Source organism: Artibeus jamaicensis, unplaced genomic scaffold (assembly GCF_021234435.1).
Source record: "Artibeus jamaicensis isolate MK-2021 breed Jamaican fruit bat unplaced genomic scaffold, CSHL_Jam_final scaffold_754, whole genome shotgun sequence".
NCBI classification, from domain to species: Eukaryota; Metazoa; Chordata; class Mammalia; order Chiroptera; family Phyllostomidae; genus Artibeus; species Artibeus jamaicensis.
This window is the reverse complement of record NW_026522054.1, coordinates 6,099,939-6,126,264: the sequence shown is the minus strand read 5'-3', so window position 1 is coordinate 6,126,264 and position 26,326 is coordinate 6,099,939. Positions and strand designations below refer to the sequence as shown.

Genomic DNA, 26,326 nt, shown 5'->3' with positions numbered 1-26,326 from the left:
AATGTCACCCCTGTGAAAGGACTGTCACCTGTAGGGCTGGTCTTTCCTCTGATGCCGCCCCCCCCTTCCCATCTCATTAGCATTAGTCTAAGTGCAGTTGTTAATTAGGTGGACACTTCCATCCCCATCATCATCAACAAGGGTAGTTAGGACGGCTGGTAATAAAGAAGGAAAAACATTTCTTCTTTGCAGGGACTCATGTATCTGTCTGTGTATATGTCGGCGTGAAGGGGAGGTGACAGTGTTTTGTTACCTGGTAGTTTTGTAAGGACGCGGGCCTGCTCCGAGAAGGGACGGTCCAACCAGCATTTGTCTCATCGTGTCCACGTCCAGTCACCTCCCCCTGAAAAAAGGACTGCCAGGTCCGTAGTTTGATCACGCTGACACGTTCATCTCAGGAAGGGCTGTTCTTAAGTAACATGCCTTCCTTAGCATCCACAGAACTTGAAGTGAAAAGATGGAAATGTAGGAAAAGTCACATCAACCTTAGGGGCCTTTTGAAATGATGCCGGTTCACGGCTCCGACTGGTGTGGTTCGGGGGGTTGGGTGCTGTCCCACTGGGTCAGTTTCTGGTCAGGGCCTGTGTGTGGCTTGTCGGCCGGTCCCCAGTTGGGGCACGTGCCAGAGACAACCAGTCGACCACACATTGATGTGTCTCTCCGTCTTCTTCTCTCCTCCTCCTCTCTAGAAATAAATAAATAAAATCTTTAAAGGTTCCATTATGCCAATTTCTAGGTAATAGAAATTGGCTTAATTTAAACGTGTTAATAATATAATCTGATTACTAGTTCGTAAGGCAATGACCTTGAACTCAAACTGCCCATGAACTCAAACTAGACAGAACTGGGTTCTTGTCTCGGTTTGGTCACTCACTGGCTCTCCATTGCGGGCAAACTGATTCCCATCTTTAAGCTCCTGTTTCCTCGTTCATAGTGGGGAATATGAACGCTTTCTTTAGAAGACCCTGAAGAGTAAATGAGACAGTGTGAAACATTTGCATAACATAATTCTCTACTCACCGTAGGTTCTCAATAACTTTACCTCAGTGCCCTCCTTTGATCTAATAATGGTCCAAACTATTCAGCAAATGACTGGAAAATTGCATGTGCAAATGAGGCTTCCAAAAATACAATTAAATCGTAAAGTGGTCCTAGAGGATGTGTAACAAACAGCCTTGCAGAGCAGAAGTGAACAAGACCCACCCGGTTTCATCTCAGAACAAGTAGACACAGGTCGTAATTGCTAAAAATCTGCCGAAAAGCGGCCCACAAGCAGTTTACCGTAAAATAATTAAAGCTTATTTATGTCAAGAGGCCTTGGGAAAAAAAAGAGAGCATGAAGCGATTTGCATTAGCAGGTTTCCCTGGGTTCCTGCCTCCGTTTCAATTAACGGGCCAGCAGGTGCTCCGTGTAGTTACAGAGACACAGCTCTCCGGAGGAGGCTGGGTTTGGGGCTGACCTGCAGCCATGGCGGTTTGCCTGCTGACTGGGCTGGTACCTCGCCGGACCAATTTCCGAGGTGTTAATTTAACTGCTCCTCTCTGTCCTGCAGGTCTCAACCCTCAAAAATAAACTGAAGAAGCAGTCTACAGCGACCGGGGACGGCGTGGCCCGGGCCTTCCTGAGGGCGCAGGCTGCTTTGTTTGGGTCCTACAGGGATGCACTGAGATACAAACCCGTAAGCCTGCTACTTGCCTTTTCTTTGTAATAGTTGTTTGGAATGGGGCAGACGAGTCCAACACTGTAACATCACACCCTAATAACAGGGCATCTTAAAGGTCTCGTAAAATCCAAAAAAAAAACACATTGTGTTCCATCTCCAATTTCTTGACTTTTTGGTTTTCTTTTAGAAACCTTGGGTTAGCATTTCCCACCTGTCACCCTGCTTACCTTTCTGAAATTGGAATTCTTACCTCTTAACTAATGATGGTGTTAATGCATTTTTTTAAAAACCACCCGATCTTGTTAACATCATTCAGAAATTAACCGGACAATTGGGTTTATTGCATCAATGCGTGTAGAAATAAGTCCAAAATGAAAGTTTAAAAATATTAGAACTTGAAAATTCTGCCATATTTGGAGATTTCTTGTCTGCCTAATTCATAATGGGCTCATCCATTTAGCATATTCTTGCTCATTTCACCATTTCCTTTTTGTTTTAATATCCTAAAATGGTTACTGTGGAGAATTGTAGCCAAGATTGGAGATTGTTCCAAAAGGTAGAAATCAAAATGTATTCGTTTTTCTCCCTGAATTATTGGTGAAGTACGTGGGTCTGATTTTGTGCAAAGTAGTTCACTGCCCTTCCAGGACCGACGCACTGGATAGAAAACACCAAGTCAGCAGTGAGACCTGCAGTCTGTGGGAAGCAGCTCCGCCCACTTCCTCCATCTCTCCAGACTGCTGTCTTCCTCTTCGTAAAATGGCAGTTTTCACTCCCGTTGACCTTCCAGTACTGGTGTGGACACCCCACCGCCCACTGTGACGCACTACACAAGTGTGAACAGCTTGTCATTCCTCCACACTGGCCGCTGACTCAGTAGCTCTCACCCAGTGGCAGCACTCACACCTCCCTCTGAGGAGTCTCTGGGTTGTGGGAGGAGTCTCTGGGTTGTGGGAGGAGTCTCTGGGTCGTGGGAGGAGACTCGGAGTACCTGGGCAGAGGAGCTGCTGTCTGGGCATAGGCATCTATGTGGAACCAGCATGCTGATTGTTTTTGGGATATGTGTGCATTTTTTAAAGCATTGTAGAACTCACAGCACTGTACGTAGGACCCGTATCTCATGCAGGGGAGTCTCCAAAAATCACAGTTATGAGGTCTTTTTCTTGAAAAGACTGGGAAGCGGCCATCTGTATTCCACCAGAACATGTTCACGTTCGGATTATTGAACATCAGCGAAGACAAAGATGAGTTTCCAAGACACAGTGACTAATTGGAGTTGCCAAGTTTTTTAAAAGAGAGTTTGATTTCAAGTTTTCACGACAGTAGGAAAAGTCAGAAGTAGCACTTTGCTTGCATTGTGCCACATTTAAGTACTTTGTAATGTTTACAATCTCCATTTTTCCTTTCCCTTCCTTAATCGAGGACATGATTTCAATGGCTTGGACATTTTTCTTAAACCTCTCGGAAGCCCAGCTTCCTGGTGTCTGTGGGGAAATACGGGATTGCATCATAGGGTACCTTTCTGTCTACTGACCACATCCCACTCACTCTAAGTGTATTTGTTCATTTATCTGCATTTTTCCGTTTCTGTATGATGTCATCATCTTTCACCTCCAGCTCTTTCTGGGAGTCGGGATGGTGTTCTCATTCTTCATGCCGTTACCTTTCTGTTGCGTCAGCCTCTGAATGAAAGCTGAATTTTGATAGTATACTGAGTGTATTTAGTTTTTTTCCCTATTTCTTACCAAAAGCAATAGTTGTTAAGGGCACTTCTTTCTTTCGCTCCAGGGCGAGCCCGTCACGTTCTGCGAGGAGAGCTTCGTGAAGCACCGCTCAGGTCCCATGAAACAGTTCTTGGAGACTGCAGTCAACCTCCAACTTTTCAAGCAGGTAGGAGTGGCCTCCAGCCGTCCTTCTGGAAGAGAGGATGGCAAGACAGAGGCAGAAATGTCTGAGGCATTCGTGTCGCTTCTACATCACGTCTAAACCCCGAGTAACATCTTTGATAGAATTTCAAGGTTTTTTTCTTTCTTTTGTAACTCTAGAGCTATCTGTGGCATGGAACTCCACAACTATTAGGTAATAACTACTTTGCTGTTAAAGAATTCCTCTTTGAAAGTGCTGTGCTGGTGGTCTCACCGAGAGAGTCACAGGCAGGCGAAACAGCAGCGTGACTCTTTTCAGTGAGATGATGTCTTGGTTCGGTACGGCGGGTGCCTATGGGGAACAGACAATATTTTTTATAGGAAGGTCCCAGAGCAACCCGGTTGATAAAGTCATTCAGAAATGTGGAGCTTTTCAAAGCTTTGCAGGAATTTTTATAGCCATACAGAGAAATTCAGGGAAAAAAATCTGCAAGCATACGGTGTCTCCATTCTCGGCTCGGAAAAGGTAACTGCCATTTCGGAGGCAGGAGTTGACGCTGGAACTCAGGGGAAGGTGACGCCCCTGGTCTTCATCCCAGAGTGTGGCCACGGTTTTAGTTTCTGCTAATACAATATAGGTCCTTAACTCTTGCTTTTCTTATGTCACGTGTGACAATTCTAAGTGCAGACTTAGCTGCATGCATTCAGCATTCCCTGAAGAGCATCAGTGGGTCATCAGCACTGCTTGGGGCCGTGATGCAACGTGAAAGGGGGCCTCGTGCACTGTGGGTGGGCGTGCAGGTGGGGGGGTCTCCTCCAGACATTAACGGTGGGTCTGCCTTATGACCCAGCAGTCCCACCTCTGGGTATATATTTGAAGAAACCCAGAATATTAATTTGAAAGAATATATGCACCTCTATGTTTATTGTAGCATTATTTACAATAGCTAAACAAGGAAGCCACCCAACTGCCCATCACTATATATAGTGATGGAGATATATGTATATATGATACAATATTAGTACTCGGCTATAAAAAGAATGAAATCTACCATTTGCAATGACATGGATGGATCTAGAGGATTTTGTGCTAAGTGAAATAAGTCAAAGAAGACAAATACCTTATGATTTCATTTATACGTGGAATCTAAAGAACAGTATGAATGAACAAACTAGACAGAGAGTACACCAGAGAACACTTTGGTGCTACCACTTCAACGTGCAAATGTTTTTTGGCCTGGCAATTCCACTCTGAATTATGCACCCTGAAATCATTTACTGAAATTGTGCATAATAGCAAAACACTGGTGGCAGTCTTGGCTGTTCATTGGTATTAAAATAAGCGTATTTTTCTGTTCATGCAGTGTAGCAGTGTAGAGCAGAGAAATGGATGAGCTTGCAGTAAGGCAGCATGAATGAATGAAATGAAAGGAACTAATCCAGCCCTTGAAGAGTGAATGTGATGAGTCCTTTCATGTCATATCAACAGCAACAAAAATGTGGAAAACACATGATAAAATGCACACAGGAGAAGCTGGAGGGACCGTGGTCTTTCCCACGGGGAGCAAGGGGCACACGGCGGGGGGGCCCTTTAAGGGGGGGAACGTTTGGTAGTTTGTTTTATTACTGTTAAGTTAGTAATTATGTGAGTCTTCACGGTTCCAATTATTCAAGCGTTGCATAAAAAGCACATGTTTGAGCGTTGCTAGAGGGGCCGGCTGTGGGTTCCGTGGCAGGTGACTTCGGAACCTCTCCGAGCCTCCATTTCTGCCTCTGTGACCCGGGTCAGCCCCAGAGGCCGCGCGGCCCGTGACAGCTCCCCGAGCTCGAGATTCGAGATACTGTGGAGTAAACAGAACCGAGACGGATGAGAACGGGCCCCCTTTGGGTAGACTCCTCTGCAGATAACGCACTTGGAAGGGATCCCAGAAGCAGCTCCTGAGGTCTGCAACTCTGACAGCCCCGTCTTTCTTTCGCTTTACGAGGATTTGAGCCTTGCTCTTTGGAGCTCTTCCCTGTGACCTGAATGTGGGCTGCCGATGACGTCACGGGATTGTTCCCGAGCCGATTCCTTGCCTTCAGTCCTGTGTGCTGGCCATTACACGTGGCAGCACTGGCGGGGGGAGGTGCTGGGTGAAGTTCAGCGGGAACTTGCTTCCGTATTTGCAACCTTTCTGTAAATCTGAAATTATTTCAAGTTCAGCATTTTGGATTCACCCCATATCTACAGCCTGCAGCCATCTTGAGTTGCAGGCTCTACAAAGATACGGACCACTTTCAAAGTGTTTTGGGTCTGGGTACCTAACATGTAACAGGCACTTAGTGTTGAGGAGCAGAGAACTCTCGAGTGACTCCCCATTGGAAGGAATGGGCATGACAGTGCTTTGATGATTTGGGCAGATGACAAGCTTATAAAATTGAACACAGTGGCACTCACGTAGCAAAAATCCAAAAACCGAAGGAGAGGAGTGGCGTGGGGTTGCATATTGAGTGGGGTCCGGCATTTGAAACCCGGGGTCCGGCCGTGGGGTGTGGTGTGGAGTGCGAGCCCCGGCCCTCTCTGCCTTCCGCCGTGACCCACTTTCTCTGGCTCAGTCGGACGGCGGATAAAAGCCGTGGGTCAGAGGCCAGGCGCTTCCCTTTCATGTTCGCTGGCGGTTTGGGGAGATTCCAGAAAGCTTTTTAACATAAACAATACATTCTTAGAGATTTTCTACATTTTCCTGTTAACCTTTTTAGAGAAGAAACACATAGTTGGTTATTTATGGCACGTAATTTATAGCTGAGCTCGGCACACGCATTAGTCGTGCTGAGGAAGCACCTGCCCCACGGTGGGCGTGAGGGTCCTCGTGCCCAGCACATTTCACCACGAGCAGCGAGGAGACGTGAAATGCGGCCCAGGGGGCTGTGGAGACGCACTGGCAGGAAGAAGGAGTGAACAAGGCGAGAGAGGGCGTCTCCGCACAAGGGTGCACTCGGTGAGCCTCCTTGTTAAGTAATTTCCAGGAGTGCCCTCAGCTGGGTTTTCCTAAGTGCGGTCTCAAGGCACCGGCACCAGATTCACGTAGAAAAGTCATTGAAGATGCGTGTCCTTCAGGCTCACCTCCCGAAGTTCCAACTCAGGAGGCCTGGAATAAAACCCAGGAATCTGCATTGCTGACGAAATAGCATAACAACACACACACTGAAGTTTCAGAAACTCGAGTCTCAGTGTGCTTCACCCAGACTCTCCTCCAGCCGCCTGGTCTGCGTGCCCGCCACACCCTGGGCCGTGTGCCTGGTGCTGGCGGGCCCGGGAGAGCAGAGCAGGAGAGAATGTCTGCTTCTGTAAATCCTCCCTCCGTAGCAGGAGGGGGCAGAGTAAATTAAATAAGGTATGTGGCAGGTTCAGGGCTCAGTCGTGTGGAAAAGTAAACAGAACAGGAGCAGGGGACTCCCCTGGGGGACAGGCAGGAACTGGAGAGGCAGCGGAGATTTCAGGAAGAGGTGGCCCGGGTTCACTGTCCCTGTAGGGTGACCGAGACGACAGCAGAGACAAGGAGGACTTGGAGGGCGACTGCTGAGAAGAGATGTCTGCTTGGACCCGTCGGTAGAAGATACGGCACGAACCAGCCAGATCAGGGACCTGGCAGCAGGGTCCCTGTATGATCTGAAGGATGTGGGCTGCGGTGGGAGAGGCTCAGGGGGCCACGTGATCGCTCATCCCCACCGGGGGGTGGGAAGACGGGGGGCGAAGACAGTTCACTGTTGGGCATGTGAGTTTGAGATGCCCGTTGGACGTCCGAGTAGTCTTTGGGGTTGGCAGCTGGACCAATGAGGCCCAGGAGACACACTGGAGACACATATTCGGGGGTCATCCACATGTAAAGAGCATTTAAAGCCACCCAGCTGGAGAGCCAGGGAGACCGCCAAGGTTGAGCGTCTAAATGCAAGTGACGGTTGGTCCAGGGACTGGAAAGGGGGCAGCTGCAGAGGAAACCAGGAAAGACGCGTGGCCAGGTGAGTAGGAGAGTGTGCAGGGCAGTGACTCATCTCCGCAGCCAGGTAGGAGAAGGACACCAGAGAGCAAGGGACTGACACTGTCCCGTGCTCGTGACGGTTCATTACAGCAAGGACTTGGCGTTGAGCCCTGGTCTCTGCAATGTGGACAGTTTTATGGTAAAGGGGGGCGCGGGGGTGGGCCCAGCTGGAGGAGTAGGTGGTCAGGCAGGGAAGTGGCGTATGTGTGGGCCGTGGGGAAGCCCCGGCCAAGACAGAAAACACTCAGGAGGAAGGAGGCAGGTGGTCAGGGGAGCTGGTCTTTGGGACGGGCCCAGACACCTGGAGGGAAGGGGCGTCTCTGGGGGGGGGACAGAGAGCGAGGTACTTAGAGATGGGGACCTGGCCTTTTCCTTGCTTCAGGTTTCTCATTTCCCGTGAAGCGAGGCCAGGAGCTGGGGGGGGGGGGGGGGGGGGGTAGGGGAGGTGACTGCACCTCGAAGTGAGAGGATGGGAGGAAGACGGGAGACTAAGGGCCTGCAGAAGTAACAGGACCGCGCCTGTTCCTCAGGGCACACTGCAGGTCCCGCAGGAGGTGAATCTCGGGGGGCGCGGTCAGCGCGGTGGGCGGGGCCTCCTGAGCACCTGCTGCTCCCAGCTGTCCTGGGTGGTCGGTGCCAGGCGCCCTTTCCTGGACCCACTTCTACCATAAACCGCAGGGCTTCCTCCCTCCCTCACCGCTAGCAAGTCTGGGCGGGACTGTCCCCATCACGATGTTCCCACCGTGATATCCGCACTGGCCGCCCTCGCTGTTTAAACGTGAATGCTGCCTGCCCCCTGCCTCCTCCATGCGATTCCCAGCCGCCTCCCTACCCTGACCACCTCCTCACGCACTAAATAATCGGTGTTTTTGCTTCTTTCCTATCGTCTCCCCCTAGCCGCAACCCCTGGATGGTGGAGCATCGCGAGGGCTTGGGATTTTGTCTGTTCCATTCATTTTTGTGTTTAGTCTCCTAGAAAAGTGCCTGGCCTATAGTAAACATTCAGTTAAATATTTATTGAGTGATTGAATTAATTCTTTGGTCCCCTGGTCATTACATGCAACAGACTCAATTCCAGAGGCAATTATTTAATGCCTGTTACCAGGCCCTGGAAGGTGCTATGGTCCCGTTCATGCCATTTGGAATGATTAGTTCTAATGATGAACGGCACTGCATGGGCTTCTTCTACCCTTCAAAGTCTCCTGCTCATTATTTCCTGGTCGCCTAACTTAGGATACGTAACGCTTCTGCGACCACCTAACCTTCGAAATGAAACAAAAGTAACCATGTATTTCTGCTCCTTCACGCACTTCATTCTCTTGATTTAAGCTCCACACTGACCCAGCTTATTCCCATTTGTTACAACAGCCCATGTTTATATACAGCTACTAACCGAACACCTTGCATTTCACAGGTGTCCATAAATATCTGATGACTTAATTTATTGTAACACTTTAATGTAGTTTTCACTAACTTGTCAAGGTTTACGGAGCATTTATAAGGTGAAATATTGTAATCAGACTGCTTACTTTTTTTCAGCCTGAAACATTATATAGAAAAGAAAGTTTAAAGATCCCTAGGTAATGAATGTATTTTGAAGTAAGTTTTTTTTACTGTATTTAAGTGTTTTTTAATTGCTAAAGATTTCTGATTCGTTTAAAATGCATTTTTCTCTAGCTCTCACGACTTCAGTTTTATTACATTAGTTACCTTTGTGTCCAAGAAGGGTTGCTGATACGAGACAGTTTTTTGGGACATGTGATGTTTCCTCCAGGCTGCAAAGGCGGGTGGGCATATGGTTGTGTTACTGTGTGGTTCCGGGGTCCGTGCTGGGCCTCGGGTTGGTGCACGGAAGGGCGGGTGGTCCTCTTGCCCAGCTGGGCCGAGAATCAGTCCCTCACCCTCTGTCCGCAGAGGATGGGGAACAATCTTTTCCAAGCGTTTTAAAAGAACCAAATATTTCATTATGGCCATGACCAGAGTTTTGACTGGTTGGCTGCCACTAAATATTTATGTAACACACGTCCAGACTGTTGACCTCATTGGGACCCCGAAGAACAGCACGGCTTGGGGGGTTTTAGACTAAATGCCGCGAACGCTTCACTGCCTGGTGAAGTGGTGAAGACCGGCAAGGGGCACACGGTTGGTCTCGTAAGGGAATGGACGCTCCTGCTGCCTCCTGGCCGTGTATTCAAGTTCATCTGCGACTCTGACCAGATTCTTCATTTTTTTTGTAAAGAATTCTGTCCTCAAGTCTATTCTTTATGCTCTAGTGCATGGTTAAAATATTTATTTCATGCTTTGTTGTGTTTTAAACACTGGAGTGACGAATATTCATTTGCACTGAACAATATTGCTGACTGAGGTGCATTCAAAACAACGAGTGATGGCTTTAGATTGACTCAGTTTCCTACCAGGGTGGCTTTTCGGAAACACTCGGGACAACCTGAGTGACGTGACCGCCAGCCAGAGTGAGCAGGGGGCAGTTTTGCTGCTCGACACTATTTCCCCCGTGACCTGTCACCTGCTGTCAGATCGCGTCACCAGATTGACAAAGTCCAGTTCCTCCAAGTGTCGATGATGTAAGGGGACGATGTTATTGACCTTGAGAATTACATACATTCTGATTTAAATCCACTTTATTCATTCATAATTTACGGTAACATTTTGGAGTCCGCACTATGGCATTATGCCTGTATTTTTGAGATGTCCGGCTATTTGTGTTTTGGTGTGAGAACTGTGCGGGTTTGGTTCCAAGTTTTAACTCTCACTTTTGAAATGCAAAGCCACGGTGCGGAGTAATGGAGAACCACCATCCTAAGGCACCCCTGAACCCCTTTAAGGGCCCCCTGCCGTCTAATTTCTGTCACGTCGGGGGCACTGGCACTGTTATTAGCAGTGCTGTCTGTCATTCCGCGCCACGCCCACTCTCCCACAACACGTGTCCCCCGGTCAGGAGAGAGCCGCGTGAACGGGTGGCGAGGGTGCATCATGTTGCAGGGTCAGGCACACTGCAGGGTCGTAGCTTTTCTGACACTGCACATTGTTTAGTTCAAAATTATTTCTCTGCAACAGCTGCTGAAAGTGTTCTGTTCCTTTTTGCTCACTACGAAAAGCCCACAGGGTGTCCGACCCTGTGACAGCCCGCAGGTCACGTGTGGCCCAGGATGGCTGGGAATTGGACCCGACACAAAATCCCACATCTCTTTACAACAGGATGAGATTTGTGTGTGTGTGACTACGTGTCCTGGTGTATTTGATGTGCGGCCCGAGACAGCTCCTCTCAGTGTGGCCCGGAGACACCAGAGGGCTTGGGCCCCCCGCTGAGCTATCAGTGGTGTGTGACCGTGACCCGACTCCACTCGGGGTTGGGGGAGCTGTTGTTGAGTCAGCAGTGGACAGAGGTGTGGAGAGGCCTGCTACCTTCCGCGTCCCCCTCCCTGATGCCCCCCTCAGTTCCCCTCGAGTGTCCGTATCTGTGTGTGAGTCACGCTTGTGTGTGTGTGTGCACAGAATCCCCCTTTGCCTTTAAAAGCAAATGTTTTCACTAAGAATGTGTGCCGATAAGTGTGTCTGTCTGTCCCTGGCGGGACTGTGTGCGGGGTCGGTGCTAACGCCGGGCAGTTAACCAGGTGATTAATGGGTACCAGCCCCCTGCTAGCTGAGCAACCCAGAGTAGACACTCATCCTCCGAAACGCACAATCAGTAAATAGTTCGGGTTTATCTCTTTTTAGACTCGCATGGTTCCACTCCGAGGAAAATGGATGGATTATTTTCAGTAAACACAAAAATGAAAACCTTTTAAAAAGTCCTGTAGTCTTAATCTTTGAAAGCAAATTAAGTCCTTTAAAAGGATGTCTTAGTTCGTTCCAATTGTCAAGAATGTATTACTTTAAATTTATCATCCTGCCTCACCTTATTTTTTTTTTGCCAAAATGATACTCAGCCCATCAAATCAGTTCCCTTTCGTCTGATTTATAGCTGTGTTGAAAATGTGCACCAGTCAAATTTCGCAAGCTTTTAAAACTGCTGTACTTACAAATTAACCATTCATTCTGTGTAAGAAATGCCAGTATTAGAAGCTAGTGCCTTTTCTCGGAGGTAGGGTGCCGTGAATGATCCACACCTTGTAACCACTCCGCTGTAAAACCTGGGCCACCGCAGCACGCGTGTGCACGGCAGCACCCGCTCACCCTGGCGGCAGGCGCCGTGCCGGGCATGGACGGGGCTCACGCCTCCGCTCAGGAAGCTTGGGGTTGGGTCCCGGCGGAAATGGCGGCACTGGGGACCGCGGACTTTATTATTATTAACACCCATCCATGCCTACGGGGAGGGCGCTGTGTGTTCTTCCAGTCGACACTCACCGAACCCCGTGAGCTGTGCCTGTCCCTCCCACGGAGTGGTCTCCGAGCCGGCTGGCGGCCCCGAAGCCAGCGGTGGCAGAGTTGTGACACAGGCCTGTCCTGCTCTGGACCCCACGGTCGTGGCCCTTGATCTCTCGGAAACGTCCTGTGTGCCGAGCACAGCGGGGACGTAGCAGTGGGCAAGCCACGTCCCCCGCCCGCAGAGAGTCCTGACTTTTCTGAGAGCAGCTCCTACTAAAAAAACAAGCCCATGACTCCATCCTCTTGGCTACATCTTTATTCAAACTTGTCTCACCGCATGTTTGGCCAAGTTATTCGATGGTAGTAAAAAGTGGCTAAGCCACTTCTGAACAGGAATGTGTCGGTCTGTTTGCCATGTTCCCTTCATTTTGGTCTGTAGGAGATTTTTGTCTCGGTGCTGCCCGGGGAATCCTGGGTTGTCCACCCCGTGCCTCTCAACCAGTTAACCATGTAACCTTTAAGCAGAAAGCTGGGGCAAGTGTGAGGATTTTTCTTTTAAGTCAAGCCACTTCATTTTAATTTCGATAACATTTAAATTTCCGGGGTGAAAAAGCTGTGGATTTATTCACTCCAGAATGAAAATGAGCATTTTATGTTCCTCCCGCAATCTTCGGGTCCGCCATCAAACATGTTTTATACGCTCCCTGAGTTGCTCTCTGCCTCCGATGAACGAGGGTGCCTTAGAGGTGCTTCCCTTGCACCTTCCTGGTGAATGGAGAACCTCAGAACACCGTGAGGTTTCTCATAATCTGGGCTATACCCAGATCAATGAAATGGAACGTCGTTTCCAAGTCTTAGGTGATACACACAGATGTGAAATATATCATGGGTCGCAAAATAACCACGTAGTGATAATTTTCAAAATGCAGTCTTCCCCTTCCCCCAAGATTCTGCTTAATTTAAATTTTTAAGTAAAAACTGAATCTTACGAAGTCAGTGGCAATGAACCTGCTTGACTCTTTTATATTTCAGTTCATCGATGGTCGACTGGCGAAGCTGAATTCCGGAAGGGGCTTCTCTGATGTCTTTGAAGAAGAGATCACTTCGGGGGGCTTCTGTGGAGGTAAAGGCGGCTTCCAGCGTGGTTCCCCATTTTCCAGAGAGCGGCTGTCTTGATCTTTGCACTTGAGTCTGATGTAAGCTGTTTCATAAGCAGCTACTTTCTCCTAAACCTGTCGTGTCCTAGAGACACGTTTTCATCGCAGCGGGGCTGTTAACGGACTTTGCCTGTTTCCATCACTCAGGGCCTTCGTGTGGCCTCGTGTGAGTGGGTGGTGGTTTGTTTGAAAATCTCTCACTGTCCCCAGATGCGGCCGTCACAGAAACGCCAAGTGTCTGTCCCCTGGCCCCTCGTCCTGGCTCGCGCCCCCTGCTAGCAGGTCCCAGTGGTGGCCGCTGCGGAGGGAGAGGGCGTGGAAGCAGTGGATGCTGATTTTATCCAAAAAGACAGCCCGAGTGCACTCGGCTTCTGCACTGTGAAGCGAGTGGGTTCAGTAGAGGTCCTTACCCTTCTGCTCTGGGGGCCACGGCAGCACCGGGAAAAGACAGTTTTCCATCCCTCGGGTGAAGCTGTCCTGGAGTGATCTGAGAAGGCGTGTTGTCCTGTGCGCGTGATACCGTGTTTTTAGTCAACATCAACTCCGATGTGGTTACACGGTCACACCGTTGGAAATGCGGACACGCAAAGCACGCCCTCACTGTCCAGGTGACTAATGACTCAGGGCCTGGCGCTCGGTAGGGCTGTCCCCACGCACCGTCCTGGTGACGAGAGAAGACTCTGCTCGAGCCCTTGTCCCGTCTGTCCCTTCAGCCAGTGTTTGCTGAGTGTTTAGTGCACACGAAGCCTTGTTCCCCATAAAGGGAGGACTAAACACGCAGAAACCCCTGACGTGTTCATTTTCACCTGGTGTGATAGTCATTTTTCTACTCTCTGTGGGTTTGATTTGGGGAAAAAAAATCCTTCAGTCTATGCATAGTAAGCAGTTGCTAGAATTGAGAAATAAAACATGAAAAGACAAACAGTACTTAACTACAGATTTCCTAAAATTTAATTTTATTCTTAAGATTGATTTTTGCACCATGTATTTTTTAATACAAAAGCCGTTGAGGTCATTTGTTCGTTGAAAGAGGTACAGTGGCCCAAGCGCTTTGACCTTGGCCTGGTGGTGTTGACCTTGGCCTGGAGGACACACAGCTTCACTGAAGGCATTCAGTTTGGGGAAGGACTCAGTTGGCCTGACTCAGCAGGTGCCCAGTGTGGAATTGTCCACCTCCCGCTGCTCGTGGGTAAAAATTTAGCTTCAGTGGAACTTGTGTGTTAGAATAAGGCTTTTTTACTTTTCACTGCAGACAAGCAAAATGTTGTCAGCTCATGGACAAACCGCTTGAGGCGCCGATTGGGTATTTACATAACTGCCATCTCATTAGCTTTAGGGCCTGTGGGGCTGGTGTCTTCCGAGGAATTGAAGATGACATCCCATGTCAGTACGGGGGTGGCACTATGATCCTTTCGTGTGGCTCAATTCTGTCGTCCTAACCGTGGGTTCAGATGCCTCTGTGATAGAGCGGGGGTGCGGGGCGGCTTTCCTGGAAGTTGGGGAGCCACCAGATTCTTCACACTTACTGTTTAAAAAGGATAGAATATCAGTCCCCAGTTGGCATGTGACTTGGAGTCCGCCCGGCCAGTGCAGCCTAATGCAGCCACTTCATTTGTTCTTTGTAAAAACAAAAAAGGTTTGAAGTTCTCGATTTGGAGCCGGTGCTGATCCAGTGTGGCTCACCAGGCATCCACTCCAGTAGATACGGTGAGGAAACATGGAAAAAGTCATGCCTGACCAGCACATGTTATGTTCTAATTACCACGGTACAGGTTGTTTTCTCAGAGATGTAAACAGATGACACTTAAAAGAAAATAAAGCAAAATTTATAGGGACTTGAAATCAGAAAGGTAATCTAATAAGGATCGATAAGGCGCTTGCAGATGAAGGTGGAGAGACAGTTCCATAGGCATCTTCTGCAGGTCAGCCCCTGCCGTTCGTCATCTGCGTGATGTTACCACACAGAAGATGCACGTCTGTGTCGCCGTAGTGACCTGTCCTTCCCAGAAGTCACTTGTCACCGCTTTGTCCTTCCTCTCACGGTCAGAGCGAGAATGATAATGACCGTTCGTACTTACTGGATATTGACCCAGGGCAGAGATGCCTGTGAGAGCTCCGCAGGTGGTAGCTTGTGTCTGACCCTCACAGCGCCCTGCCAGGTACTGGGTCGCCGTCCTTGGCCGCAGAGGCTCCTCTCAGTCCCTCACTCAGGGTCATGGGCAGCGGTGCCAGAGTCCAACCTGAGGTGTCCGCTTAGCTTCGAAGCCCTGGCGGTCACAGCTTTAGTGATGGCTTGTGGCGAGAGATCGTCTTCATTAGGAGACAGTCGTGAGCAGCAGCCTGTGCCGCACCGGCGGGATGAAAGCGCCGTTCCTGTGTTTCCGGGTACCTGTCGGAAATTTTCGTTTTTAATGCATAAAGCCCTCGGAAAGGTCACCATCCGAGAAATCACCACCCACTAATGGGGAAGGAAAGACGATGTCCCTTTAAGCGAAGATAATGAGGGACTTGCAGAAAAGCATCTCTGATGTCCCCTCACCCCATCACTGCGGTGGCAGCCCGTGAACTACTGGACTGGTTGCTAACATGCGTGGTTATGGTCAGAAGAACGTGACCGTGGGGGAGCTTCCTGGTCCTCGTGGGTCTGAAGGAAATGCACCGTGTGGAACGGTCACAGGTGACGTGCCCGAACTCACCCCACAGCCGGAACTGCGGTTGGCAGCGCCGTGGCTGCACGTCAGGGCTGTCCAGAATCCCTGTTTGCTGCCCCACAAGTCCCCGTGGTCCGGGCTGTTTAAAAACCCACGTTCCCCCTGATTCCATCCACAGGACCCTTGCGGGGAGCCCCACCTTAGCAGAAAATGCACAAGGGGAAGGGCAGCCAGAGAGGTGGGAGCTCACAGACAAGGTGGCGTAGAACAGGGTGTGACCCCAATGTTGGTCTGCGCCAAAGCAGTGAGTAGGTGAGAACATTTTTTCCTGTATTTTAAAAATTAAAACAGAACTAGTTCTGAAACCCACTTCCAGTGATAAACTTTAAAGAGGAGAAACACTTTCCGGCCGACGATCCATGGCGGGGCGCTGCGTGCTCTCCACGGAGGACGCCATCTGTCTCATCATCGGTTTTCTGACGTAAACCGTCACTTGTTTAATGCTGGTTCTTTTTACGGGCTGAGGCGGTGAAGGAACTTGGAGGGGTGGTGAGTGATCTTCAGCCTCAGTGTCGGCTTTTTGTCCTCCGTGAACACGTTAGACCATTTACACTCTGAGGATAAGTAACTGCACGTTACTGGAGTTTAAACAAATGCATTTGAAGAGAGAGTCTGTGCAGAAGACACATCATGTCCTCAGAATGAGAACCTGGCTTGGTGGATTAACAAGAGAACAACATTAAGAATTTTCTTGATGTTTTTATTCCCACAATCCTGTCACACTAACGGAAGGACTCGGGAATTTGTTCTTTTTCTTTCCCTATTTTTTTTGGCATTCAAATTCATTTTTAAGAGAAAAACAGCCTTACAAAGCATTTTCAAAGAGCAATGCGCTTGCCTCGTAAATTGTGTGCCGACAGGAGCCTTCAATCTCAAACGCACTAAATTAAGGAGACAAGTGCCCTTTAAACTTTTTTTTGACAGGAATCGACCTAAATTGTACCACATGTTTTCCTATGTCTTAGGCTGTTTACTCAGGGGCCTGCCCCCGAGCCAGGCCGTTCTGGGTTCTTACGGGCATTTCTCCCTCCGGCGGCTCCTCTCGGCCTCCATGCTGAGCAGCGGGCTTTGTCTCTCGTGCAGCTGCTGTGCAGGGACGCGGAGGGACACCCTCGGTAACGTCAGTGCCGTCCCGATGCCCTCGGCAGTCTGCAGAGGTGGCATTTCAGGGTGGAAGGACTGAGCCAAGAGTTAAAAATACCTGGATTCATGTCTTTGGGACCTTGGGCAAGTCGGGCACCCCCGAACCTCGGTTTCCCCTTTCGACAAGTTATTTGTAATGATCACCAGCGTCTGTGGTGTGTCCGACATGTGGCAGGTGCCACATTGAACGCTGTCCCTGCCGGCGGGGGGGGGAGGGGGGAGGGCCTGTCCCAAATCACAGTTCCCCGGGACAGAGTGAAGCCGGATTCCCAGATCCACCGACTCGAAAGGCACTGCCCTCTCCTGGGGTGACACTGACCCAGATTTTACCAATTTTAGTTGAAAAGCGCAACTTCAATAATGTAGATTTTAAAATAGAGAGAAGATGCTCTGTCTTAGGGACTCTGTGTCCTGGATAGGTTCTGCGTAGCCCTTAGGAGTTTGCTTTCTAAGCATTTAAACAACCTAGATGGCAGGTGAAATCTAACTGAAGTCAGTGGGTAGAGAACATTGCTTTAGATTATTCGTGTGGCTTCATCTTTTTTTTTTTGGCTTCTGATGTCATCTTGTTGACTGAATTATCATATTTGTAGCAGAAGATGGTCACTGGTTTTATCAGAACTTGATTGGTTCATTCTGAGCTTTCTAGTGACCATGATGCTCTCAGACCAGACGCCGCATTTCCTCCGCTTTTGGGGGTAATATCCTTCAGATTTGGATTTCCAATTGGAGAATATTGTCAAACCATGAGCGTGCATTTGAAATCAAGGTTGCTGTCAATTCATGTTACTATAGAACACCAACAGAAAATCTCTTATCTTCCTCCTCTGGGGTTTTTTTCCATTCCTAAATACCCTGTTCGTTTGTTCCTTCCCTGGCCCCTTAAAACATTGTTTCGAAATGAGCCTAATTGAGTAAAAGAGGCGAAACTTCTACAGAACAACATAGACATGAAACATTGAAAAATGAGTTTTAAAGACATGGGAATTTTGGCTTACAAAAGAGAGGTCATATTTTCCTCTCTGAAGATAAAAACAAAAGACAAAAAATTGTTTTGATATGTTAGTTTCCCGCGTGAGTAAGAATGTGTCTGTGCCTAGAAATGGTCATCACCGCGCCCCTGAGACTTACAGCGACTTACTGTCCTTACTGCAGACCACTGCCTCTATCCCAGCCTCTGTTGCAGAAAAGCGCAGGTTGCTCCCTAAAGTTCTGGAAATACTGGTTCTTGACAAATTTTGGTGTGTGGGTCTCTACCCCATCACATGTTCCTGACATTTATTTTTCCGTTTTCCAGGAAGCCCACGGTCCTACCAGCAGTGGGTGCACACAGTCAAGGTAACGGCGGCCTCTTCCGGCTTCTTCTCTTCTCACCCTTCCATCGGGGATTTTGTTCAGCAAAAGCACGCCGTGTGTTGGCACTGTTTTAAATGTTTGCATATTTTCTCAGGTTTACAAGTTTTTGTTTCATGCTTCTAGTTTGTTGGTATTCGTAAATGCAATTTTAAAATGGCAGGGTTTTGTCTTGAAGGAAGTGGCTTGTTGTGAAAAGCATGATTTTAATGCCGCCTGGAATTCTGCTCCCAAACAAGGAATCGGGTGGAACAGAACCATCGGATGGGAGTTTCGTCCTGTCCGGCGGTGTTTTTGTTAACGTGACTTTTTAAATACAGAATTCTCTCCCGCAAACCGGGACGTCAGGGCCTAATATGAAAGCACTCGATACACAGTTGCATTTTTTTATGAAGCTTTAAATATACTCTTATTCCTGATCCTACTGCCCAGGTCTGCCCAGACTGAGGTGAAGTGATTTTTAAATGAGGTATCAGGCCAACTAAAAAAAAATAGAGTAGAATGTTTACATTTCGTGTGGAACTGCCACGGTGTACAGAAGCTTAAAACCATGACACGTGCAATGACTTCTGTAGGCCCTTGTTTGACGTGGGACTGGAGTTCTCCGCCTCCACCGTCAGTAACGCCGTGCCCTCTGGGCGGGCTGGCCAGCACTTTTGGGAACCAGGTCTGTTCTTCCTTTGCAGAAAGGCGGTGCCCTGTTCAACTCGGCAATGACCAGAGCAACGCCCGCCGTCCGGACGGCGTACAAATTCGTGAGTTTTCATTTGATGTTTAAAAAGTCTATGATAAAACGTCACTACATTTCCCTAGCTAGTGGACAGGAAGTCTGGAATGTTTTCTGTTTTTCTTTTCGAGACAGTTAGTGGGTCTGGGGTTAGGGTCCGGTTTATGAAGTTTTCAACTTTCACGGTGAAAGAGCATGTGGCTGCCGTGCGCAGAATCAAACTAACGTCCAGTCACGTTGCTTGTGTTTTTATTCGAGGCTCTGGGACAGGTGCCCTTCGTTGCCCTCCTTGACCAGATATCAAAGTTTTTCTTCGTGCCCAGGGAGGTTCTATTGTGTTATTTTGCTAAATACATGTTTTCCTCCTTAGCTTCGCCCACACCTTCCCCGCGAGCACAGAGACGAAACCTCGTTTGGTGTTAAATTGCTGTCCTTCCCCTGAGTGGGGTGTTGCATGTTGAATGGTCGAGATGGTGACCAGCCGTGTCCCCGACCGAGACCTGTGCCCTCACTCCCCTGTGCGAGTTTCCTGTGCCGGCAGGGACCACGCGGCAAAGTGCAGCCACAGCCACGGCAAAGCGAACACACTCTCGATCGGGCTGGCAGGTCTCCCGAGTCACCTTCTTTCTGGAGCCTGTGCATTTTACCCAATTAGCCAAAGCCACGTGGCAGGGGCTTTCTGTAGAGAATACTTACGGGAGGGTGAGCGTCCGCTGGGTACATTGAAAAGCGTGGGGAGACCTGAGCCCGTGTCCCAGAGAGTCTGGAAGAGGCCGGGGCAGGAAGCGAGGCGGGGGACCTTCAAAAGAGCCAGCCCCTGAGGCGACAGAACTATCACCGATACGCAGTTCAGCCTTGCACACTGCAGAGCATCGAAAAAAAATTAGCGCGAATCAGGTGGATTGTGAAAGAACAGAGGACATTTAAGTAAACTAGATTGTAGTCCAGATGGGCACAAATTCAAAGAGATGGGGAAAGGAATATATGTATATTTGGGTGATTACTCATTTTTACCTAATAAGTGTGTAGTAGTTAACACAGGATCCTTGAAGTACATTTGGTGGCTTGACCAACAAAATAATGTGAAAGTGCTTTCTGGATTCTGAGGAACCGTGGAATTGTAACTTAGGGTTGTCTGGCCTTGAGGTTTTCTCTTTTTGTGTGCGATGTTTTCGTTTTGCCTCATTTACAACAGAGAAGTAACTGTCTCATTCAGCTGAGGACACCTCTCCAGCAGTTACCGCAGGTCAGATACTCGACTGGGCCGTGCAGGTACTGACTGTTGAAGGGGAGATTCAACAAGTAAAGTTAAAGATCAAGTTGAATTTTCTCAAAACAGCTCGTGCATCGAGCGAGGGGCATTCCATCCACCCGACAGAAAGGGTCTCTGGGAAGCTGTGCAGAATGGAGGGATTTTGTAGACAGAAGGGGACAGGGAGGCGGAAACAGCAGGTGACCTCATCTTTCTTTGGGGGGACGGACGGGGCTGTCGGTTGGTCCCTCATGACCACTGACTGGGAAGTTCCAGGTCCACTGATTTGAGACCACATTCCTGGGAGGGGCTGGACCTACAATTAGGTGAAGGAGGACGTCTTGGTCGGTGACAAGTGACTCCATTTGGGGCCCGGCGTCCCCTTTTTTAACAGGGAAGAAGTCAGGGTCTCCCCCTCACTGAGCTCGGGGACACGTGTGTTAACTCCTCTGAGCGGGGACCTGGGAAGTCAGGGCACTTCGGGGGAAGAAGCGAGGGCTTGGGGTCGGGAAGCCTCGTGTCTGCCCGACCTGAGTTTCCAGGTCTCTTCCTTTGTGAGGCTGCGATCCCAAGACTATGTTTTTAAAAACCGTAGTTCGCTCTTCTCCTCGGAGAAGGGAAGAAGTGGGACTTAGAATTTCCCTGAACCGGGTTTGAGTCCCCTTCCCTATTCGTAGATGCAATAGTAACCGTGCCAACCTCACAGACGGAGTTGCTGTGATAGTTAATGAACGTGATAACTCGGGCTGGGTCCCCAGCACCCTGGCCAGGAACTGCGGAAGCAGAAAACAAGCACCGATTTGTGTTCGCTGTCATTCTGGCCACTGCGTGGGACTTTCTAGAGGAACAAAGTCCAAGGCTCTCATGAGGACCCCATTGTTCTCAGCTGCACCTGCGGGGACCCCAGCAGGACCTGTGGGGCTCCGTGCCCTGGCCAGACCCCCTGCAGACCCAAGGGTAGTCGCTAAGTTGTTAAAGATGTTTAATTTTTGCCAGAAAACGTGTACAAGACATAGGTTGAGCATTAAGAGCTCTGCGGACAAACTGTGGTTACAGCCCAGGCATGTGCCCAGGCGGCCGCCCCCGTGATGCGCCTTTTCTGCTTCTCCCATTTAGACGCCGTTTCAGGGGAAGACCGTGTTGGTGATCTGGTCGGCTCCCGTTTTTGTACAGTGTAGGCAGCAAAACAGTCTAACCCTTAGCCTTTGTGTGGGGTGTGCATGCCAGCAGAGACTGTTTTCGCCAGCTAATCTAGGTACAGTGGTCAGGGGAGTGGAGTCCCTGGAAGGACAGCTCTGTAGTGAAGTCCGCTCTTCTCCCGGATGGCGGAAGGGTTAACAGTTTTCCTCCAGCGAGGCCGCGTGTCCGTGCCGGTCGGTGGTGGCGAGGGAAGCACAAGGAGCCTGACGCTGTGTTCTCTCATCCCCCAGGCGAAAAGCCAGGCCAAGCAGGGCATCCGGGAGGTGAAGAGCAAGCTGAAGCACAAGGTGAGGTGTGCCCCGCCCCGAGTCACTTGGCCCCGCGTCAAGCTTATGTCGGGGGTGGGGTGCGGTCGGGGGAGCGTGCACCTCACAGATCCCAGGAGAGGGGGTTTTAGTGCCTTCCGGAGTCGGTGTCGGCCCCTGTTCAGGAACGTGTTTCCCGTGACGAGCCCTCTGGCCACTCCCCACCGTTCTGTGCGCACCCACCAAACAGGCGCTCATTCGCTTAGTTCATCTCCGAGCGACCAGGACCCTGAAAGGTGCTTTATCAGGAGCTGGTCCCCACCAGGCTGACCGCCGTGGCGTCACGGTCGAAAGTCCTGCTTCAGGCGGATAGTGGTTTTTTTTTTAAGATGATTTTTGGTGCAGAATTACACTGTGTGTGCCATCATTTGCTTTTATAGGACTTTTCCAATAGCAGCTACTTTAACCACGTTTTTATTTTTTATTTAATTTATTTTTTTATCCTGAGGACATGCTTATTGACTTTAGAGAGGGAGGGAGGGAGGGAGGGAGGGAGAAATCAATGCGAGACCAAAACATTGCTCCGCTGCCTCCCACACACCCTCACCGGGGACCACACCTGCAACCCAGACACCCTACCCTGGCCGGGAATGGAACCCTCGACCTGCCAGTCACGGTGTGACATGCCAACCAACTGAGCCACCCTGGCCAGGGTTAAACCAAGCAGGTTTCATTTATAAACATTTGTGCTTGAGGGTGTGTATTTGAATCTATGAATATTGCATGCCTATGAATATTTATGCATTTGGTTTGTTTACATTACATCTTGGCACATTTTATCAGTTATGTTTTGAAATTTAACCTTTGGAGAAAACAATACTAGTGAACACTTTCTTGCAGTGATAGAGAATAAATGTTCTTCATAGGACTTTTACTTAAATTATTCAAAGTAGGGATTGTTTTGGAAATTATTAACTCATAACATAGAAAAATGCGGGAAGGCCTGTTCTGCTAAACGGGATCTTCACGCCCCCCCCACGTGCTGTGCGGTCATCTGCATCCGTGTCGGCCACGGTGCTGACCCACTAAAGAACCTTCGTGGTCGTCCGAGCAGGACTCTAAAGCGAGTGCTCGCGTGTTCCCTCGCCGGCAGGAGAGCGAGGACGGTTTCGGGACCTGCTCCGGCTGGGGCGTGCAGTACACGCCGGTCTACACGCTACACGGCGAGAAGGCGGCGAACCCGGAGAAGCGCAGGCTCACCCAGGTACAGCGCCCCGCCCTCTCGGCCCAGCCCTGATCCCAGGGACTCTCCGGGCACAGGCGCGGCCCGGTACCGCCCCACTGCATCCCACGCAGGCCTGCAGTCACGGTGAAGGAGATGAGCGGGTCGCCCCTGGGCAGCCTCAGGGGCAGGGGGACAGACATCCCGGCAGCAGGTCCCCGGGCTTCCTGACGTCCTCACAGTGACCACACTCCCGTGAGCTGGGGACAGTTCGCCGTGGGGTCACCGACACAGGTCAAGTGAGACTTGTAAACACAGAGGGCTTCGACCACTGAAATCATCTGTAGAAACTAGAGTATGAAGTTATAAATACCTATCTTGTTCCAGAGACACAGATTTTGTTTGCTACGAATATTTAAAAACTCTGCTTGCATGCCGATGCTTCTTAAAATATTGTCCTAAAGCAGGACATGCTCACGGCCGTAGCTCCGCGTGTCCGACTGTGCGTCCTGAGGACGTGTCTGAGGGTGCGTTTACCGCGGGGAACAGGTCTGTACGTGAAGAAAACGTGCCCTTTCTGCACCTGCCACTCCAGGTGTAGTCAGATTGAGGTCTGAGCTCATTAAGATGTTTAATGAAATATGTAAGCATTTCTGGGGGTGGTTAGAGGTAGTTAAAGGCAGAATCTAGATGTCAGTAAAGTACATTGGAGACATTAAGGCTTATTTATTCATTCATGGCCTACCTTTTTTTCCCAAATAAGCACCTTATAAAGAATCATAGAAAAAAAGATTAAAGTTCATTTAATTTAGATCAAGGCAGAGAGGAGATAAGGCTCGTAAGGAGCTAAGATCTATTCCCCGGATTCATGGCCACAGAGGAGAGGAGAGCCCACTCCTATGAACCATAAAGCACAAGATTTCTTTCTAAAAAGTGGTTCAGCAGGTGCACAAGCACTGTGGGCCCTTGGGGGGGGTACTTGCTAGAGGCGGGGTCACTCTCGGGGGCGGGTGGAGAGGTTGCCTCTCTTCGAGTGGTCTTTTCTCTACCGTCTACGATGCCCAGGCCTCATTTCCTGGCTGCGGTGTGTGCGTTCACATGGCACTTGAACTCAGCCGCTCTGCCTTGGACCACACTCTCCTGGGAAGCCCACTGAGCACCAGGGGCTTCAGGCCCTCGCGTTAGCACTGGCTGCCGGGGGGTCTGCGTGGGGAAGGACCGCATTCTGCCCCACCTGCTGCTGGGTCATCCCAGTGACTGGACTCCCCAACAAGACTGGCCATGTGTCCACGTCCTTACCGGAAGGCGAGATTCCATGGGACCCGCCGGCTTTGGCGATCCGGATAATTTTTGATGTTGTCGCTGCTACTTTGCACGCCTGGATTCTGTAGGGTTGAAATAAGGCCCACGTTCAGGGGAGCAGCCTCGGGAAGCAGGAGGAGGGGCTGTTGCTGGAGGAACAGGGAAGCTGGGGGGGTGTGCGCATCTCATGATTCATGTAGAATCCCCAGCCGTCCACCGGTGCAGGCACCATCACCCCCACGGGGCCGACTTCGAGACAGGGAAGCAGAGGGCTCAGACCTGTGTGGCCTCCCTGCGGGTCATAAACAGACAGTGGGGTTTGGTTGGAGGGCAGACTCTGCTCTCCGGCCTTGGCCTTGGGTGCGGCGGGGGGGGGGGGGCAGTTAGAGGCAAGGGTGTGGAGTTCACAGCTAGACCGACCGGACTGTGAAAAAGGTCCTGGCACCGGGCACTGAGCAAAGCCCAGCACCCTGAGCCTTCCCTCCTGCCCGTGTGAACTGGGATAAAGGTGTCTGTCATGCCCTGGCAGGCGCAGGTAGACCGGTAACACACGGGCACACGAGGTGCCTGCCTGCCACGCCCCGGCCCCTCACGCGGCAGCTCTCCCTGCACATGCAGACGCAGGCCTCACGCGTGCGGGGCAGCGCGGCACCTGGCTTCTCTGAGCAGCTGCCTCCTGGCTTGCGGCACTCCTCCGGTCACCAAAACAGCAGGGACCCCGATGTCGTCTGTTTCCAGTGCAGCGGGAATGACTTTAAGATCCCAGCTTATGGTTTGAAAAGGAATATACAGTTCTCGTACCAAGAAATGTCTGGGTTTGTTAGACCCCAAGCGTGTTATTTCACTGTCAGAAAAACTCCCGAAACGCAGAGCGTGGACTCGACTCACCCCGTGTGCCTGTCCATGTGGGAACTTGACCTCAGTGACCTCACGAGCTTTACATGTTCACTGTCCAGCCAGCTTTGTGCAAATGCAACCCTTTATTTTCATCTGGTTTGCGAAAGAGATAAATGAGACCGTGGTCCTTTATATGCCAAGAACGCATCTGAGAGAGAGAAAAGCAGGTGTCCCATCCCGAGTCCTGCCGAAAAGACCGGATGCCGCAGCCGCAGGTTGCTTGCAGGCTGAGCTGCTCTCTGGAGCCGACTGTGAGTCTCCACTCACCAGCCAACGGTCGTGACGTGTGTCGGCCCGCTAATTAGTACGGCTCTTCCCCACTTTGTGGATGAGGCTTAAGTAAATGTCAAGGGCGCAGCCTGGAAGAATGCCCAATTAGGCTTCCCATTTGTACATCCGGGCCCTTTTCCTCTTTGTGGAAGAGGCAGGGGCAGCCGCCGGGCAGCCTAACAGGGCCCCAGGGAGCGCGTCCCGGGTGTTACAGGGAACAGGGCCGGGGGCCGGGGAGGATCCCAGCTGCAGAGCGCCTTCATCTTGCCTGCACACTCACCTCCCCTCTTCCGGGTCCTGTCCGAGCAAAGCGCTGCCGGCTCCGGGAGCAGCGTTTAGACCAAGTCTGTCTGTCCTCTGCGGTGGTGTTTTGAACGAGTCTGCATTGGGAGAAATTTAGTGGCCTTTCCTAAGGTTGAGAAGTTCCCTGAAATAACGGGTCAGATTTCTGTGAGTCTCAAGATGCTGCTCCATTTCTGATCTCGTTGACCGTCCTCAGTCTGATAACAATGTGCGTGTGCCTGCTTCTCGCACACACACACATTGCGCACACACAGCAGCCAGACCGGGGGACCGCCGCAGCCTGGCTGGACCCCACGTCAACATGAACAGATGGATGGCCCGGAGCAGGCCCAGCACCACGCCCGGTCTAGTGGCGGCTGCGGGGAAGGGTGCTTTGTTGTGGAGTCCGAGGAAAACCCTGGCACACAGCCCTCTTAACTCCTTCACGTCTGGGCCAGGTCCCACTCCACTCAGAAGTATTTCCCACATACCCAGGTCAGATTGTACCAAAGCTGCCTGAAAAATATGCATGAAAGGTTATTTTTCCGCTTGGAAGGTAGTCAAGACTTGCCCCCAGCCATAGTGTTTACAGATAGAAATATGTCTAATGGCCATGTTTTCTGCTAATGACACCAAGTGCCATTAAACTCACGGCCATTTATTCTATTTTTAAGTATATTCACAGAGAGAC

General features: G+C 50.3%; 1 protein-coding gene across 6 annotated transcripts in view; it reads left to right on the top strand.

Moving 5' to 3' along the window:
- Window positions 1-26,326, top strand: part of DENND1B (DENN domain containing 1B) — a 140,076-nt gene that overhangs the window by 98,933 nt on the left and 14,817 nt on the right. For 4 of the 6 annotated variants that reach the window (XM_053659519.1, XM_053659518.1, XM_053659521.1 and 1 more), the window contains 7 exons: window positions 1,554-1,679; window positions 3,453-3,554; window positions 12,907-12,997; window positions 18,183-18,223; window positions 18,925-18,993; window positions 21,648-21,704; window positions 22,777-22,926. In XM_053659519.1, the coding sequence (XP_053515494.1) occupies window positions 1,554-1,679; window positions 3,453-3,554; window positions 12,907-12,997; window positions 18,183-18,223; window positions 18,925-18,993; window positions 21,648-21,704; window positions 22,777-22,926 (636 nt within the window). The remainder of the gene's footprint in view (window positions 1-1,553; window positions 1,680-3,452; window positions 3,555-12,906; window positions 12,998-18,182; window positions 18,224-18,924; window positions 18,994-21,647; window positions 21,705-22,776; window positions 22,927-26,326) is intronic. The other 2 variants (XM_037150897.2, XM_037150896.2) reach the window with 1 other exon arrangement.